Source organism: Brachionichthys hirsutus, chromosome 18 (assembly GCF_040956055.1).
Source record: "Brachionichthys hirsutus isolate HB-005 chromosome 18, CSIRO-AGI_Bhir_v1, whole genome shotgun sequence".
NCBI lineage: Eukaryota > Metazoa > Chordata > Actinopteri > Lophiiformes > Brachionichthyidae > Brachionichthys > Brachionichthys hirsutus.
In genome coordinates this window covers 88,680-105,054 of record NC_090914.1, presented here as the reverse complement: position 1 = coordinate 105,054, position 16,375 = coordinate 88,680, and the positions used below count along the sequence as shown (strand labels likewise).

Genomic DNA, 16,375 nt, shown 5'->3' with positions numbered 1-16,375 from the left:
ATTGTTAACAGGTAGGAGAAAGGTGTGCAGAGTACACCAGAAAAAACAGATCACACAGATACACTCCTACAATCAAATGTTATTTTATATTTTTACGCATTTTACAATTCAATACTCAAGGCATTAACATGCATCATCACTTTATCCTAAAACACTCAAAACCACACAACAGATAAAACAAATCACTTCCTAAAATCAGACGCATAATTGAATAAATGATTTTTTATAGTATTTACATTTTTTTTTTCTTTCATTTAAACTTTAAAACCTCTCTTAAGTTTATTGATAAAGTAAATGTAACGATTTAATTGCTTTATAGCACTAAGCCTCAAGCATAATATGAAGTAAACTTCAAGCTAAAGTATACTGTAGTTTTATGACGCTAGCTCACACCCACAATTCCAGCAGAAACATCTTCTTTACTATCTTCAATAACAAGAGCCATTAAAACTGTGATTTCTTAAGCCTACTCCATCAAATCAAGTACATGGAAATAAAACAAAACAATAAATTATAAACCTATGGATGTAAAAGTGGACTTGAAGCTTTCCCGATAGATTTGTCACAATTTCTAAAGGTTTCAATCAAACCAAAACCGATAGTTCGGTCTGACTGACGAAGGCGAGGCGGTGCCTCGTCTTCAGGCCTTCACACATTTATGCTCAAGCCGCTAAATTGATTGTCGCGATAAAGAAACTGAAGATTCTTGTGAGAATAACAGATCATTTAAAAGCGGTGTCAGTTTCTCAACAGGTTAAAGGCCGAAATAATCAATGAACAATCAACTCGTGTCTCTCTTCACCCTCCTGTTTGGACGGCGAATGAGATTAAGGCACACAAGACTTTCATCTTGGCAAATTACTATTCAACAGTCAGAAATGTGTTTACAGGTCGTGGAGATCAATAAACTTGTTGAAGAGTTTGGCATGTGAGAAAATATTTAGTTCTTAATTCTGTTCTTGTAAACGTTATGAGCCATCAGGCACATGGATTCAAGCTCAACAGCTGTTTGCTTGCTTTAGAATAAACGCACAGATAATAGCAACCAAACCAGTCGCATCACGCCAAGCCTGCACTCAGAGCCGCTAAAGGGCGACGACTCATTTACTCGGTGCCACGCTCTCCTTCCTCTTCCTCTCGGGATCCGTCTTCCTCCCCCCCCCTGCTACTGCCATCTTCTGGGCGTTTTGCGTGGAGGCACTGGAGGATTTACTGGCCTGTGAGGGCTTTGAGGTAGAGTTGGAAGGATGTCGTCGACGCCTCCCTTCATCCCCGGCCGAGGATGAGGATGAGGGATGTCTCCTCCTGCCCCCCTCGTCTCCCATCGGGGGCTGTGGACAGCGGGCAGAAAGACGCCATGAAAGTCTGCAGAGCCCCGAACCTTTCTCACATTAGTCAGCCAATTTAAAGATGACTGCTTCCATACGCTTTGACAGCTGCTTTCCCTTCATTGGGCCAATCAGAGTGTTGGAGGCGGGATTAAAACTGGAATGATATATTTCCACGCAGCTAGCAGGATAACTAGCTGCACTAATAAATTGAAGCTTAATGTAACAAAGTCCAAGAAGTCAAGAACTGTACCGTAAGTACAGAAATACTCATGTACATCACTGTACTTGAGTACTTCTATTTCTTGTTGTGGTGTCTTTCATTCTTTAATAAAAATCTTTTAATCCTTGAATTGGTGATGAACTGCATGAATCTCACCACAACCCTGAAGTCCTCCAGGTTCTTGAACTTGGACAGGTGTTCCTGCAGCTTTGGGTCAATGGGCTGGTTCCTCAGCCTTGAATACTGCAGGAAGGCCCAGAACTTCTCCAGTCCGTACAGTTGACCTGAAAACAACACACGTAATGCTCATTATTCCTTTACGACAGTTATAATCTTTGTACGATGCAGCAAAAGCGGCACAGACCGTCCGAACCGCGCTGATGTTGCTCACCCTTCTCAAAGTCTCTAAGCGTTTCTTCTTGAAAGTCCTTGAACAGATCGAACCTAAATCTCTTCTCCAAACCGTAGCTGTAGTATCTGAAGAGACACTCCAATCCATACCTGCGGATTTTCCACCGACAGCGTAGAAGATTTCTGTCAGTTTGATCGGAGTCCTTTGGGTTTAAGCAAATTAACTGGAAAAACAACTTTGATGGTTTTAAGGGGAAAGAAAAGTGGAAAGGGTAAATATTAAGCCCTTCATTAATATAAACGACAACCTGGGGAGTAGCTAGTAGTAAAAGATTCCCAAACATTGCCTTCATCATCCTCACCTGTCGTTTTCTTTGGCATCTTCCAGCGCAAACTGTTTGAACTCCTCGTACATCTTCCTGTTGAAGTTGTCTCTGAGGAAGAAGGACCAGAACCTGAACAGAGTGTTCATCTCCTGCGACTGGCCGATCCCCAACCGTTTCCTCTCTGAAACACCAGCAAAGGGAAATACAGTATTTAGCCTGCACAAATATCTAGTGACAAAGTGGGATTGGACCCAACGATGCATTGCTTCTCTTCAACTCGTACCGTTAAGACACCGTCGGCGGTACTTGTGGTAGCCCTGCTGGGTGAAGCCGTTGTCCCGCAGCATCTCGTGGGATGGATGCCAGAATTTGGGCAGAGAATGGGGGGTACAGCCATAACTTCCTGTCAGTGGGGCTCCCTCCGATGGAGAAGCGTTGGAGCTGCTGCAGCAGGATGGATAAGAGTTCCACGTTTTACTTGAGATTACATGTGTAGAGGAGCCTCGTCTCAACCTGGTCACGGGCTAGTTCTTCCACAAAAGAACCCAATTAAAAGACATTACTACATTATACTCATAAAAATACAATCTGTTGAACTGTTTCTGGCTTTGCTAAAACACTTTCCAGGTTATGAGAGCAACATGGCGGCACCCGGAGGATCAGTCCAACCTGATGGAGGCAGAGCGCGGCCGGTGTTCACGGGAATCCATCACCCAGCCGATGTGGGCTTCATGAGGAGGGTTCAAACCGTGGCTGGTTTTCTTCTTCCTCGCCATCTGGAAGGCAAAATAACAGACACAGTGCAACGAACCATGAAAGGGCTCATTTCAACCTGTGAAATGTCGATTACATATTATAGACCGATCATTTTAGCATATCTTAACACAATCTTTTATGAGGACCGCTCAGTAATGAAATGAAAACAATGTTGTCCTCGGCAACGACTGTCGAGCAGCGTCCGAGTGTCAAATCAGATTAAATCAGTTCAACAACAAAATGAATCTGAGGTCCATCAACGGATGAACGGAACCAGAACATTTGAATCAGACTTCAGTAAAGGAACAAAGGCTATTATATCCTGTCTGAGGGAGGACATGGAAGAGCTGCTGTGATCCCTCGCCTCACCTGTCCATCAATAGCTCTGCTCTCCTTCATGACAGGATAGAATCGTGGCGTCTTGTTGGGATCCTGGCGTCCGGGGGTGCGGGGCGTTCTGGGTGTTCTGGGTGTTCGGGGCGACTCTGGACCTGTTGTAGGCAGAGAGCGAGCCGTTTCTTCATTAAAGCATGAGCAACAAGATTATTTACCTGCGGTTGTGATGACAACATGCACCAGACCCACCTGGCATGGGAAGAGGCGGGACTTCCTGGTTCGGGTCTACAGGTACTTTCGGGGTGAGGATATCAAACTCATCCTTGCTGATGACATTTAGCTTCTTGAAGTTCTCCACTTCCTGCTGCAGAACAACGAACGCATCAAAAGCAGCCGGACTAAAGCTCAGCAGCAAGGAGTCTGACCCTCAACGCAAAAACGGAATCATGATTTGATCTCTTAAGAATTGATTAGAAGAACCCTCTTCAGCAGATCATCGTCATCTCAGTGTAAAAGAACCCGGGTAAGATCTTTAATATCTTAAGATTAAAATATGCATTTAATCACAGCTACCAGGGAGCGCTACTGCTGGTGAAATAAGGGCTACCGTAAACGCCACTTCACTTTATCTCACGGCATGTGTTCAGCCTCTTTCTGCACCTAAACTCAGAAAGCGGCGTCAGAGTGCAGCAATCAGGCGCGCCCTCCTCCTGGATAGCAGGACATTGAGCCTGATAACAGAGCGGCTGCACTTTGAACTTTACACGTCAGCGACCTTGAGCCGCTCGCGTGTTCAGGCCCGACATGTCCCACATTGAGAGAAGCCCGTTAACGGAGAACGAGCCGAACACTCTGCAACGCCTCAGAGTTCCTTCGCCCCCGTCAGCACGCTTCCTGAGGACGCGCAGCGAGCGACGTTCGGGTGCGAGGTCGATTTAAGAACAAAGGAGTAATACGACCTGCGCCTTTAACTCGAGTTGAAGTGTTCCATCCCCCTGGCGCTCCAGGCCCCCCTCACCTTGCTGCACTCGACCTGTTCTCCGCCCTTCCACAGGTCCTGCTCGTAGTAGTGCAGCCCGTCGTTGATGGCCTCGGCCAGGTCTGACGTGATCTTGGCTCTGGATTCGTGGTTGCCTGTGCGGTCGCCGGCGGGGTGTTTCCGGAGATACGGGGGGGTCTGAGTGACGATGAGGAGCTTGTTGACGTCTTGGTCATCCAGCTCATAATCCGATTCGTCCTCGTCCGACCAGTCGGTAAACTTGTTTTTCCGGGGTGCCATCTGCTCCATCTCTTCATCGAACAGGAAGTCCAGTTCCTCCTGGTCGGGCTCGGCCTGCGGAGGCGCCTCACTGCGCTCCTGGATGAGATGAGATGCTGAGGAAGTACTCAACCGCAGAAGGGAAACGACCAGGTCGGAGCGATAAGGGAGGGGGGGAGCTAAAGATCAATACATCGACGAGATACAGGACAGGAACAGCAGATGAGGTGACATGAGAAAGATGACGTGCAATGAGGAGAAAAGGAAGGGAGGATACCTTTGTCTTTCCAGAGGTCTGTCGGTGGCGTTTCTCCACCTGGATCCAGGCGTCAGGGTCAGGCTGCAGGGCGGGGGCCTTTCTCAGGCTCTCTGGGGCTGTGAGGGATTCTCGGACGCAGGAACTGGTCTCGACGGACTCAGGAGGAGTCTTCATCACAGGCGATGAAGCTGAAAGGCCAAAAAAAACAAACACGCCACTGAGGCGTTGAGAGCCCGGCTCCCGACGCCGCTGCGCGTACAGAGCCAGAACACTGACCGGAGGGGGTGGAGCCGAGCGTCTGACGCGGTACGAACTCGGGACAGTTGATGAGCTGGGAGAAGTCGGTCCGAGGAGAACCCACCGCGGTCGGGGTGGGGATTGGCCAGCGCTCCGGGTCCGCTTTACAGCGAACCGCGTCATCCACCAGCTCCACCTCCTTGCTGCTCTTCAGAGCCTGATGAGAAAGAAATATTAAAAACACAAACACACGCGTTTCCCACTTTCAAAAACTAGGAAGGAAAAACACATTTGAATAGCAGATTGAGGGTGAGACTTCACCTCCATGATGAGGTTGACGTCCATGCTGAGGGCCTGCACTCTGTGGAAGCTGGCGATGAGAGAGACTGGGAGGAAGCCCTGGGGGTCCATCTTCCTCCTCAGGAAGAAGTCCCGCTCCAGGTTGTGGAGGCTGAAGTAGTACTCACTGGAGGAAGACATCACAAGGTCACCAAAACAAAGCCCTGATCCAGAAGACGGCTAGAGGAGGTACGTTCAGGGGAGATCGCTCTTTGTTAAACGCACCTCGTTCTCTTCTTCCTGTATACGTGAGTGTGTATATATAGAATATTTTAGAACATTTTTAAACAATATCTGGGCTGCCTGAGACTGACCGATAAAAACGATCTTTTTAATCATCCTATAGGAAAACAGAAGGACACGCCTGACAATGTTTTCAATTCAACATCTAAAACTGAGTGATCTGGTTAGAGAGCAGTAACCCCCCCCCCCCCCCCACACACACTTCCACGTCTGACGTGGGCGTCCCTCCCCCCGGGTTCTTTTTTACATTACATTCATGCGTTAGCTTCCTCACTCAGGCATGGCCGTCTCCTCGGAGGCCCTCTGGCTATATTTAGGCGTCCACCTCAGCCGCCGTTATTCTGAGTCTGCAACCGGGCCACAGCTGTCAGAACACGCCGTGCGGCGCCGCTCTGGGTCGTCAACGTTTCCTTACGAAGCTCGGTCCGTCAAAGAGATTGTGTGTTTATTATTTTGTAATTCATCTATTCTAGCACTACTAACAATTTATCTGCTGTCTTTTCCCCAATTATTCAACCAAATATATTTGACTAAAAGAAAAACAAGCGACTTTTCTACATCACATTCCTGAATACGAAGGCTGCAGGAAACTGGCCAGCACTCACATTTGGCGCTTGATGTATTCTTTCAGAAGCTTCTCGTCCACTGCGTACATCTGGACCTTGTTGCCATCATCATAGTAGTAAACCATGTTGGTGCCGAACTCTGGGGGGACCCGCACAGAACCATCAGACGAGTCCCGGAAGTTCTGGGAGAATTCATAACGGCCTGGAAGAGCAGGAAAATGTTGAAACTGCAAGGAGAGCTGTCAAAAGAAGTCGACTCCAAATTCGCCTGCTAGGAACCCAAAACAAAGACGTGAGACACGATCCAACAACAACAGTGAGATCCATCAGCAGGAACAGAAAAGAACACAATGGTAAAATCTGTGTGTTATTCAGTGCCGAAACTAGATCAACGTACCTCGTCCACGACCTCTTCCACGTCCGCGGCCTTTCCCCCGGCCTCGTAGCGCTCCACGGACGCCGGGAGCATCGTCTCCAAAGTCCCGCAAATCTCTTCTCCAACCTGCCAAGAAGGAAAATAGAAAAGAAAAGTCAGCTTGGTGGATTACCTGCAGGTCCAGGTGATCGACCACACAGGCTGGGGAACTAGTGCTCAACTAGTGCTCAACTAGTGCTCAACCAAACCATGAAACATCTGGACCGCACAAGAAGAGCAGCTTAAAGGCCCGTCAGGAAGCCAGAAGTAAAAACATTTTCAGAGTCGAAATATAACATTTGTGCTTGAAACTGGTCAAAAGGAGTCATCCAACATCAAAATACTTCTGGATGGGTTAATCATTTATATTACTATTGGAATATAATCTCTCCTCCCTCCTTACATGGATAAAAGGCATGACTATGCTGGGACTATGACCCAGGTTGCATGATCAAACGCCCGATTGGTTGCTCAGTGAGTCATGTGACCTATCAGAAATGAAAGCTGGGACTCTGGAGGCGTTAGCACAAAGTGAGCGGCCGTCAACTTACTCCTGCTATCATGCGCCCTGTTACTACGGAGCGTGTAATCGGGCGACGCGGGGCCGGGGGGGAGGCCGGACGTCTCTGGGTCCGAGCGTGCCGGACCCCTGTCTCCATCGTCCCGGGACGCGTCCTCCAGGGGCAGAGAAACCCACTTACGTTTGTTGTTACCTAGCAACGATTGCACACCGAAAACAGAGCTTCAAGAGTTTTGTTCCGATCCGGAGCGATCCGGTTTGGGAAACAATTGTCAGGTGAGCTTCACCGTTGTGAGTTTTTGGAGAGGCGTGTCTCCTCAGAGCCACGGACAATCCAAAGAGACCCCCGCCCCCCGTCCCCCGTCGTATTATAGACACATTACACCTGTCATTAATGCTCCGCCCCATTCCACCTGTGCCGACCCAGCCCTCCTGAGTGGGATGATGTACGCACTCGTGTGTTGGTGATGCATTGTGTACTCTGTTTTGTGTGCAAATGACAGACCGTGAAGACAAATTTCATTATGGGACAATAAATATGATCTATTCATCGCTATAGAATGTTGTATTTGGTGTAGAGATGTTGTATAAATGTCAAAAAGTGAAAGCGTTAGTACAGAACATGATGATAATAACAGATATAAATGTCACTATAACAGGAGTGAAAGCGTTAGTACAGAACATGATGATAATAACAGATATAAATGTCACTATAACAGGAGTGAAAGCGTTAGTACAGAACATGATGATAATAACAGATATAAATGTCACTATAACAGGAGTGAAAGCGTTAGTACAGAACATGATGATAATAACAGATATAAATGTCTCTATAACAGGAGTGAAAGCGTTAGTACAGAACATGATGATAATAACAGATATAAATGTCACTATAACAGGAGTGAAAGCGTTAGTACAGAACATGATGATAATAACAGATATAAATGTCTCTATAACAGGAGTGAAAGCGTTAGTACAGAACATGATGATAATAACAGATATAAATGTCTCTATAACAGGAGTGAAAGCGTTAGTACAGAACATGATGATAATAACAGATATAAATGTCACTATAACAGGAGTGAAAGCGTTAGTACAGAACATGATGATAATAACAGATATAAATGTCTCTATAACAGGAGTGAAAGCGTTAGTACAGAACATGATGATAATAACAGATATAAATGTCTCTATAACAGGAGTGAAAGCGTTAGTACAGAACATGATAATAATAACAGATATAAATGTCACTATAACAGGAGTGAAAGCGTTAGTACAGAACATGATGATAATAACAGATATAAATGTCACTATAACAGGAGTGAAAGCGTTAGTACAGAACATGATGATAATAACAGATATAAATGTCACTATAACAGGAGTGAAAGCGTTAGTACAGAACATGATGATAATAACAGATATAAATGTCACTATAACAGGAGTGAAAGCGTTAGTACAGAACATGATGATAATAACAGATATAAATGTCACTATAACAGGAGTGAAAGCGTTAGTACAGAACATGATGATAATAACAGATATAAATGTCTCTATAACAGGAGTGAAAGCGTTAGTACAGAACATGCGATCACCAGATGCTCTCACTGCGTAGCGATCAATCGTTCTTAAATCAAAGGAGCGCTGCTCACCTTCACCTCCTCGCTTCTTCAGGAAGCCACTCTTGGCGTCGGGTCCCGCTTTGCCGTCTCCATCCTTGGGCAGCTCTCCCAGTGGGTCGGGCCGGGCCTCCTGGTTCTCCTTGCTCTCTCCACCGTCGAGGCTGCTCTCCTCCTCCTCTCTTCTCTCGGGTCTGTCGCTCCTCTTCTCCTTCTCCCTGCGTGAGGAAGGAGGCTTCTTTCCATTGAGGACATTCTGCTGCTGCTGGATGCAGGAAAAAACGGTTTCACTCGATGCAAAAAACGTGGGAATCTTTTCAAATTAATGCATTTTTTATTTTACAAATGTTCTTTTTACCTTTAAATAAATGCACGTTTATATGTTTATTCATTAACTGTCCCAAAGGGAACATTTAGGCGTGATAAGAGTCTCTCCTACACAAACGTCCACACGTTGAGGCTAACTGCTCCGTGCTTTTAGCGCTGCATCGGGCGAGAACAAAGAAATACTCTCTCTGATCAAAGCGCTGCTCGAGCAGCACTTCACGAGGGTCTCATTCAACCACCAGTTTGTAAAGCCAACCACACACACACACACACACACACACACACACACACACACACACAGTACCTCTTTGGCAAGTTCACCAGGTGTGGGCCAGTTTGTGATGTCACTGAAGTCACTTGACTGAAATTGGGAAACAATGAAAAGTGATGAAAACGAGCGATGCGATCGACACGGCGTGGGTCTGATTCTGGTAAAACCAGCTGGGGGGGTCAGTGGTCCTTCTGCGGGGACTCTACAAACAATGATGATAAACAGCTCGAGTCACTTTCCCACTGAGGGCGGCTGATAGGAGATCAAGGTCAGACTCAGACCCCAGGATTCATTCCTGCTTTATTTAGTCAAAAAGCAAACAAATAGATGTTAAAGTTGCTTCTCATCGCTAACGATCAATGATTAAACCTCAAGATGAATCTATGGCAAGAGCTGCAGATCTGGTGCAACAATACTGCTGTAAACACGACGTACTGGCAAATCATTTGTTAAATACATTAAGTTTAGGGTCGCTTCATGTCACAAACTATTCAATACAAACAAATGGTTCATAGCACAATTTAGAGCATCTAGCGTTTTATCTTGTACAATAAACTCGGACTAAATGAGGTCCAGTTCTACAAACAAGGAATTCATGAGTGTCGTTTGTATTTTGGAGTATCCCACAACGTCACACTGAAAAGCGTCCGGTTATTAACGTCGCCTTAAAGACACTCAAAGTCACGCAGAATGCGGTTCTAAAATCTATTACTGTTTGTGTAACTTAAACAACTTAAACAACTTAAACACGGTGAAGAACAGGCTGGACAAAGCAAACAAAACCATCAGATAGCAGGAAAAACACACACGAATATTTGATTAGTAGCAGATGCTAGTTTCCCATCCAGCGTTACCTGGAGTCACGTTGAATGTGTTCCTCGGCTTTCAGGAGGAAAACTCAAACAGATGACTGGTGATAGTGACTGGTGACTAGTAACTAGTAACTAGTGACTAGCGACTGGTGATAGTGACTAGTGATAGTGACTAGTGATAGTGACTGGTGACTGGTGATAGTGACTGGTGATAGTGACCAGTGACTGGTGATAGTGACTAGTGACTGGTGTTAGTGACTGGTGTTAGTGACTAGTGACTGGTGTTAGTGACTGGTGTTAGTGACTGGTGTTAGTGACTAGTGACTGGTGACTAGTGACTGGTGTTAGTGACTGGTGTTAGTGACTGGTGTTAGTGACTAGCGACTGGTGATAGTGACTGGTGACTAGTAACTAGTAACTAGTGACTAGCGACTGGTGATAGTGACTAGTGATAGTGACTGGTGACTGGTGATAGTGACTGGTGATAGTGACCAGTGACTGGTGATAGTGACTAGTGACTGGTGTTAGTGACTGGTGTTAGTGACTAGTGACTGGTGTTAGTGACTGGTGTTAGTGACTGGTGTTAGTGACTAGTGACTGGTGACTAGTGACTGGTGATAGTGACCAGTGACTGGTGATAGTGACTAGTGACTGGTGTTAGTGACTGGTGTTAGTGACTAGTGACTGGTGTTAGTGACTGGTGTTAGTGACTGGTGTTAGTGACTGGTGTTAGTGACTGGTGTTAGTGACTGGTGTGAGTGACTGGTGTGAGTGACTGGTGTCTAGTGACTGGTGACTAGTGACTGGTGTTAGTGACTGGTGTTAGTGACTGGTGTTAGTGACTGGTGTTAGTGACTGGTGTTAGTGACTGGTGTTAGTGACTGGTGTTAGTGACTGGTGTTAGTGACTAGTGACTGGTGTTAGTGACTGGTGTTAGTGACTGGTGTTAGTGACTGGTGTTAGTGACTAGTGACTGGTGTTAGTGACTGGTGTTAGTGACTAGTGACTGGTGACTAGTGACTGGTGTTAGTGACTGGTGTTAGTGACTGGTGTTAGTGACTGGTGTGAGTGACTGGTGTGAGTGACTGGTGTTAGTGACTGGTGACTAGTGACTGGTGTTAGTGACTGGTGTTAGTGACTGGTGTTAGTGACTGGTGTTAGTGACTGGTGTTAGTGACTGGTGTTAGTGACTGGTGATAGTGACTGGTGTTAGTGACTGGTGTTAGTGACTGGTGTTAGTGACTGGTGTTAGTGACTGGTGTGAGTGACTGGTGTTAGTGACTGGTGACTAGTGACTGGTGTTAGTGACTGGTGTTAGTGACTGGTGTTAGTGACTGGTGTTAGTGACTGGTGTTAGTGACTGGTGTTAGTGACTGGTGTGAGTGACTGGTGTTAGTGACTGGTGACTAGTGACTGGTGTTAGTGACTGGTGTTAGTGACTGGTGTTAGTGACTGGTGTTAGTGACTGGTGTTAGTGACTGGTGTTAGTGACTAGTGACTGGTGTTAGTGACTGGTGTTAGTGACTAGTGACTGGTGACTAGTGACTGGTGTTAGTGACTGGTGTTAGTGACTGGTGTTAGTGACTGGTGTGAGTGACTGGTGTGAGTGACTGGTGTTAGTGACTGGTGACTAGTGACTGGTGTTAGTGACTGGTGTTAGTGACTGGTGTTAGTGACTGGTGTTAGTGACTGGTGTTAGTGACTGGTGTTAGTGACTGGTGATAGTGACTGGTGTTAGTGACTGGTGTTAGTGACTGGTGTTAGTGACTGGTGTTAGTGACTGGTGTGAGTGACTGGTGTTAGTGACTGGTGACTAGTGACTGGTGTTAGTGACTGGTGTTAGTGACTGGTGACTAGTGACTGGTGTTAGTGACTGGTGTTAGTGACTGGTGACTAGTGACTGGTGTTAGTGACTGGTGTTAGTGACTGGTGACTAGTGACTGGTGTTAGTGACTGGTGACTAGTGACTGGTGACTAGTGACTGGTGTTAGTGACTGGTGTTAGTGACTGGTGTTAGTGACTGGTGACTAGTGACTGGTGTTAGTGACTGGTGTTAGTGACTGGTGACTAGTGACTGGTGTTAGTGACTGGTGTTAGTGACTGGTGACTAGTGACTGGTGTTAGTGACTGGTGTTAGTGACTGGTGTTAGTGACTAGTGACTGGTGACTACTGCTCACTAAAATCTGGACCATCACTCTCCCAGTTGAAATTCTGGGTGTTAAAAAGGGGGAAACTGTTACCTTGCTGGACTTTCTTGATCCGGGCTTGCTGGCACGGATGACTTTCAGAGAATTCTGTAGATCTGCGGGTACAGAATCAATAAGTGAACGGGTACAGAACCAATAAGTGAACGGGTACAGAACCAATAAGTGAACGGGTACAGAACCAATAAGTGAACGGGTACAGAACCAATAAGTGAACGGGTACAGAACCAATAAGTGAACGGGTACAGAACCAATAAGTGAACGGGTACAGAACCAATAAGTGAACGGGTACAGAATCAATAAGTGAACGGGTACAGAACCAATAAGTGAACGGGTACAGAACCAATAAGTGAACGGGTACAGAACCAATAAGTGAACGGGTACAGAACCAATAAGTGAACGGGTACAGAACCAATAAGTGAACGGGTACAGAACCGATAAGTGAACGGGTACAGAACCAATAAGTGAACGGGTACAGAATCAATAAGTGAACGGGTACAGAACCAATAAGTGAACGGGTACAGAACCAATAAGTGAACGGGTACAGAACCAATAAGTGAACGGGTACAGAACCAATAAGTGAACGGGTACAGAATCAATAAGTGAACGGGTACAGAACCAATAAGTGAACGGGTACAGAACCAATAAGTGAACGGGTACAGAACCAATAAGTGAACGGGTACAGAACCAATAAGTGAACGGGTACAGAACCAATAAGTGAACGGGTACAGAACCAATAAGTGAACGGGTACAGAACCAATAAGTGAACGGGTACAGAACCAATAAGTGAACGGGTACAGAATCAATAAGTGAACGGGTACAGAATCAATTATCAGATTTGAGAGAACAGGGCCGGATTGGATTGTTTTAGTCTCTTTTACAGCAAACTAAAATGTTGCTGGGCAGCATTCAGACAGAATGAATGAATGAATGAATGAATGAATGAATGGTCCCCCCCCCCCCCCCCCCCCCCCCCCCGTACTCTGCAGGCTGGGAGGGGCCCGCTGTCCCCTGACGGTGGGATTGATGAGGGCCGTACGCCTGGGGAGGCAGAGCCGCCTGGTCAGACGGGCTGCCCCCGGTCCTAATTAACCAATCAATCAATCAAACAATTACCTTATCGATCAGAGAGCTGATCAAATGGAATGTTAGCAAATCCAATATCGATAGCGTCAGTTGAGTATCATTCAAAACTGCAGAAAACAAATACCCTGAAAATAATATTGATTGGGACAGAAAACTTGACTTGATTCTTTGCCGTACAGGTTGTTAGGGGGGGGGGGCAGCCGGGGTGAACAGCCTGGGGGGGTGGGGGGGGGGGCTGCATGCAGCCGGAGTGAACAGCCTGGTGGGGGGGGCTGCAGGCAGCCGGAGTGAACAGCCTGGTGGGGGGGCCTGCAGGCAGCCAGCCGGAGTGAACAGCCTGGTGGGGGGGCCTGCAGGAAGGCAGCCGGGGTGAACAGCCTGGTGGGGGGGGCTGCAGGCAGCCGGAGTGAACAGCCTGGGGGGGGGCCTGCAGGAAGGCAGCCGGAGTGAACAGCCTGGTGGGGGGGCCTGCAGGAAGGCAGCCGGAGTGAACAGCCTGGTGGGGGGGCAGCTAGCCTGCTCTGCGTGTTTTAGCAGAGCAGGCTAGCTGGGGGGGGGGCATTTGGAGCGAAAGCTAGCAGCAGCTAAATAACACGCAGAAGTCAACACGTGGTGCTCCGGAGCAACTCGAGCAGGGGGGGGGGGGGGGCAGGCACTCTGCCACCACATACCCCCCCAGCCCTGCTCCATACAGGCCTCGTGACAGGCCTCGTGTTCAGTGGCGCTCATCCCCCCACGCTAGCCGGGTTCCTACCTCTCTCCTGGGCGCTGGAGCTCACGCCGCCGCTGCTCGGCACTCTGCCCGAGGGCCTCTTCGTCCACGGGTTGACTTTAGGCGGAGGAGCCTCAACGAGCTTCCTCTTCACCGCCTCACCAGCCGAGTCGGCGTCGCTGCTTCGGTCGTTCTCTTTGTCGTTCTCCGTGCATTTCTTGTGCGTGTCCGTCTGGGTCTGGGTCCCAGCGGGGTTCGGGTGCGTGCCCGTCTGGGTCTGGGTCCCAGCGGGGTTCGGGTGCGTGCCCGTCTGGGTCCCCGAGCACGCCCGTGCCTGGTCTTCTCGTTCTTCCTGCAGGAGAGTCCCCTCGGACGCGTTTTGGCACCGACCCCCCGCTCCGCTGGAGCTGGCCGCTGTCAAACCCGAGTCAACCGGACTACTCGCAACCTCCGTAGACATCCTGCTCGCTTCCTAACAACGCGCGGTGTTCAGGCCAGGGTGAGTTCTGGTCCTTAATCTCTAATCCCAGAGAGAATTCGGGACTACATCTACAACTCGAGGTAAACAAGATGGGCTGGACCTCGCTAGCCTGCTAGCAAAGTAGCTCCTGCAGCTAACCGTTAGCTAGCTAGCGACCATGCAGAAGTTAGCGAGCCCGAGCTAAATGTTATTTAAACTAACTGACATAAACGGCCGTTTCATGTCAGTAAGTAGTTACCACCGCGTCGATAGTCGGTCACCGCGTAACCCGCACACACTGAAGCGATTCACGTACAAGTTTGTGAAACTTTTTACGAAGCTCCGACAGCGACCTCCCCTCCCTCGGACTGGGTTCAACTCCGCGCTAACAGCGCAGAGCTCCGTCTGTAAACAGTGCCTCTGCTGCCCCCCCACGGCCAAATGGTGGTACTGCAAGCAGGAGCTGCCCAGAGATGGAGACGTCATGACGCTGCAATGTGGGATATTAACATATATACTGTATTTCAGTATATATGTTAATATCTATACATGCATGTACAGATACCATAGAAGAGTAACAGCGATGTAATATTGCTACTAATCTATTATAACAATACAAGTAATTCTGAATGGAAAAAGCTCGTGTTTTTATTTAAATAACATTTATTTCATTTTATGTATAAGTTTGATTTTAGATTCAATTAAAATAAATCACTCAATATAAAACCATGAAACAAAATGTCATATGAATCCAGAATAAGACTTGTCATTAAAAGCAATGCATTTTAATTTAGTGTATTGTTTACAATCAAGATAAGATTTTACAACAACAGAAATGCTGTATTTCGACCTTGACAATTATCTGTAATTAATGATTAATAGTTAGATAGTTTATACTACTGTGTGATAAACAGTGACATGTCCAGAGGAGAGACGGGGACTATATCGGTAGAAGGATGCTGAGGATGGAACTGCCAGGGAACAGGACTAGAGGACGACCCAGGAGAAGAGACATGGACGTAGTGAGGGAGGACATGAGAGTGGCTGGTGTTGAGGAGGACGATGCAAAGGACAGGGCTAGAGGACGACCCAGGAGAAGAGACATGGACGTAGTGAGGGAGGACATGAGAGTGGCTGGTGTTGAGGAGGACGATGCAAAGGACAGGACTAGTGGACGACCCAGGAGAAGAGACATGGACGTAGTGAGGGAGAACGATGCAAAGGACAGGACTAGAGGACGACCCAGGAGAAGAGACATGGACGTAGTGAGGGAGGACATGAGAGGGGCTGGTGTTGAGGAGGACGATGCAAAGGACAGGGCTAGAGGACGACTCAGGAGAAGAGACATGGACGTAGTGAGGGAGGACATGAGAGGGGCTGGTGTTGAGGAGGACGATGCAAAGGACAGGGTGAAGGGGAGAAGGTTGGGTTGCTGTTGCGACCGTTCAGGGGACAAGAAGACAGCAGAAGTCCATTTCAGTTGATCCAACTCAGACAACAGAAAAATTAAATCACAGGTTTGTGCTGTTTGTTAAAACACAACTTTTTCAATCCATAAGTAGAGAACCCTCAGAAAACAACACACAAACACAAAACGTGGCTCTGAGTTTGGCAGAGCAGGTTTGTTGATGAACGCCAGTCCTGGAGGTGCGTCTTCCTGTTGAACTACAGATAAATAAACTCAGAGAGCAGCAACGTGATGACGGAGACACGGTCCAACGTCGGTGCA

The 16,375-nt window shown here is 47.4% G+C and overlaps 1 protein-coding gene across 1 annotated transcript; it reads right to left on the bottom strand.

Annotated features, from left to right (window-relative positions):
• Nucleotides 1-91: 91 nt before the first annotated feature.
• On the bottom strand, nt 92-14,646 carry larp1b (La ribonucleoprotein 1B). The gene is made up of 19 exons (XM_068751625.1): nt 14,229-14,646; nt 12,425-12,486; nt 9,405-9,461; nt 8,807-9,032; nt 7,189-7,350; nt 6,620-6,724; nt 6,262-6,424; nt 5,396-5,540; nt 5,114-5,291; nt 4,856-5,025; nt 4,339-4,677; nt 3,561-3,684; nt 3,354-3,502; nt 2,898-3,004; nt 2,512-2,672; nt 2,265-2,409; nt 1,943-2,052; nt 1,708-1,835; nt 92-1,331 (listed from the first exon to the last, which is right to left on the bottom strand). Exons 1-19 carry the CDS (start codon nt 14,644-14,646, stop codon nt 1,101-1,103), a joined length of 3,180 nt encoding a protein of 1,059 aa, XP_068607726.1. The 3' UTR covers nt 92-1,100.
• Nucleotides 14,647-16,375: the final 1,729 nt, after the last annotated feature.

Excerpts from the sequence above, each read along its gene's own strand:
- larp1b (XM_068751625.1), bottom strand. The coding sequence starts at position 14,646 with ATGTCTACGGAGGTTGCGAGTAGTCCGGTTGACTCGGGTTTGACAGCG. Across the intron at positions 7,351-8,806 it reads GAAGAAGCGAGGAGGTGAAG|GTAACAACAAACGTAAGTGG; the intron begins GTGAGCAGCGCT and ends AATCGTTGCTAG. Across the intron at positions 1,836-1,942 it reads GCTTAGAGACTTTGAGAAGG|GTCAACTGTACGGACTGGAG; the intron begins GTGAGCAACATC and ends TGTTGTTTTCAG.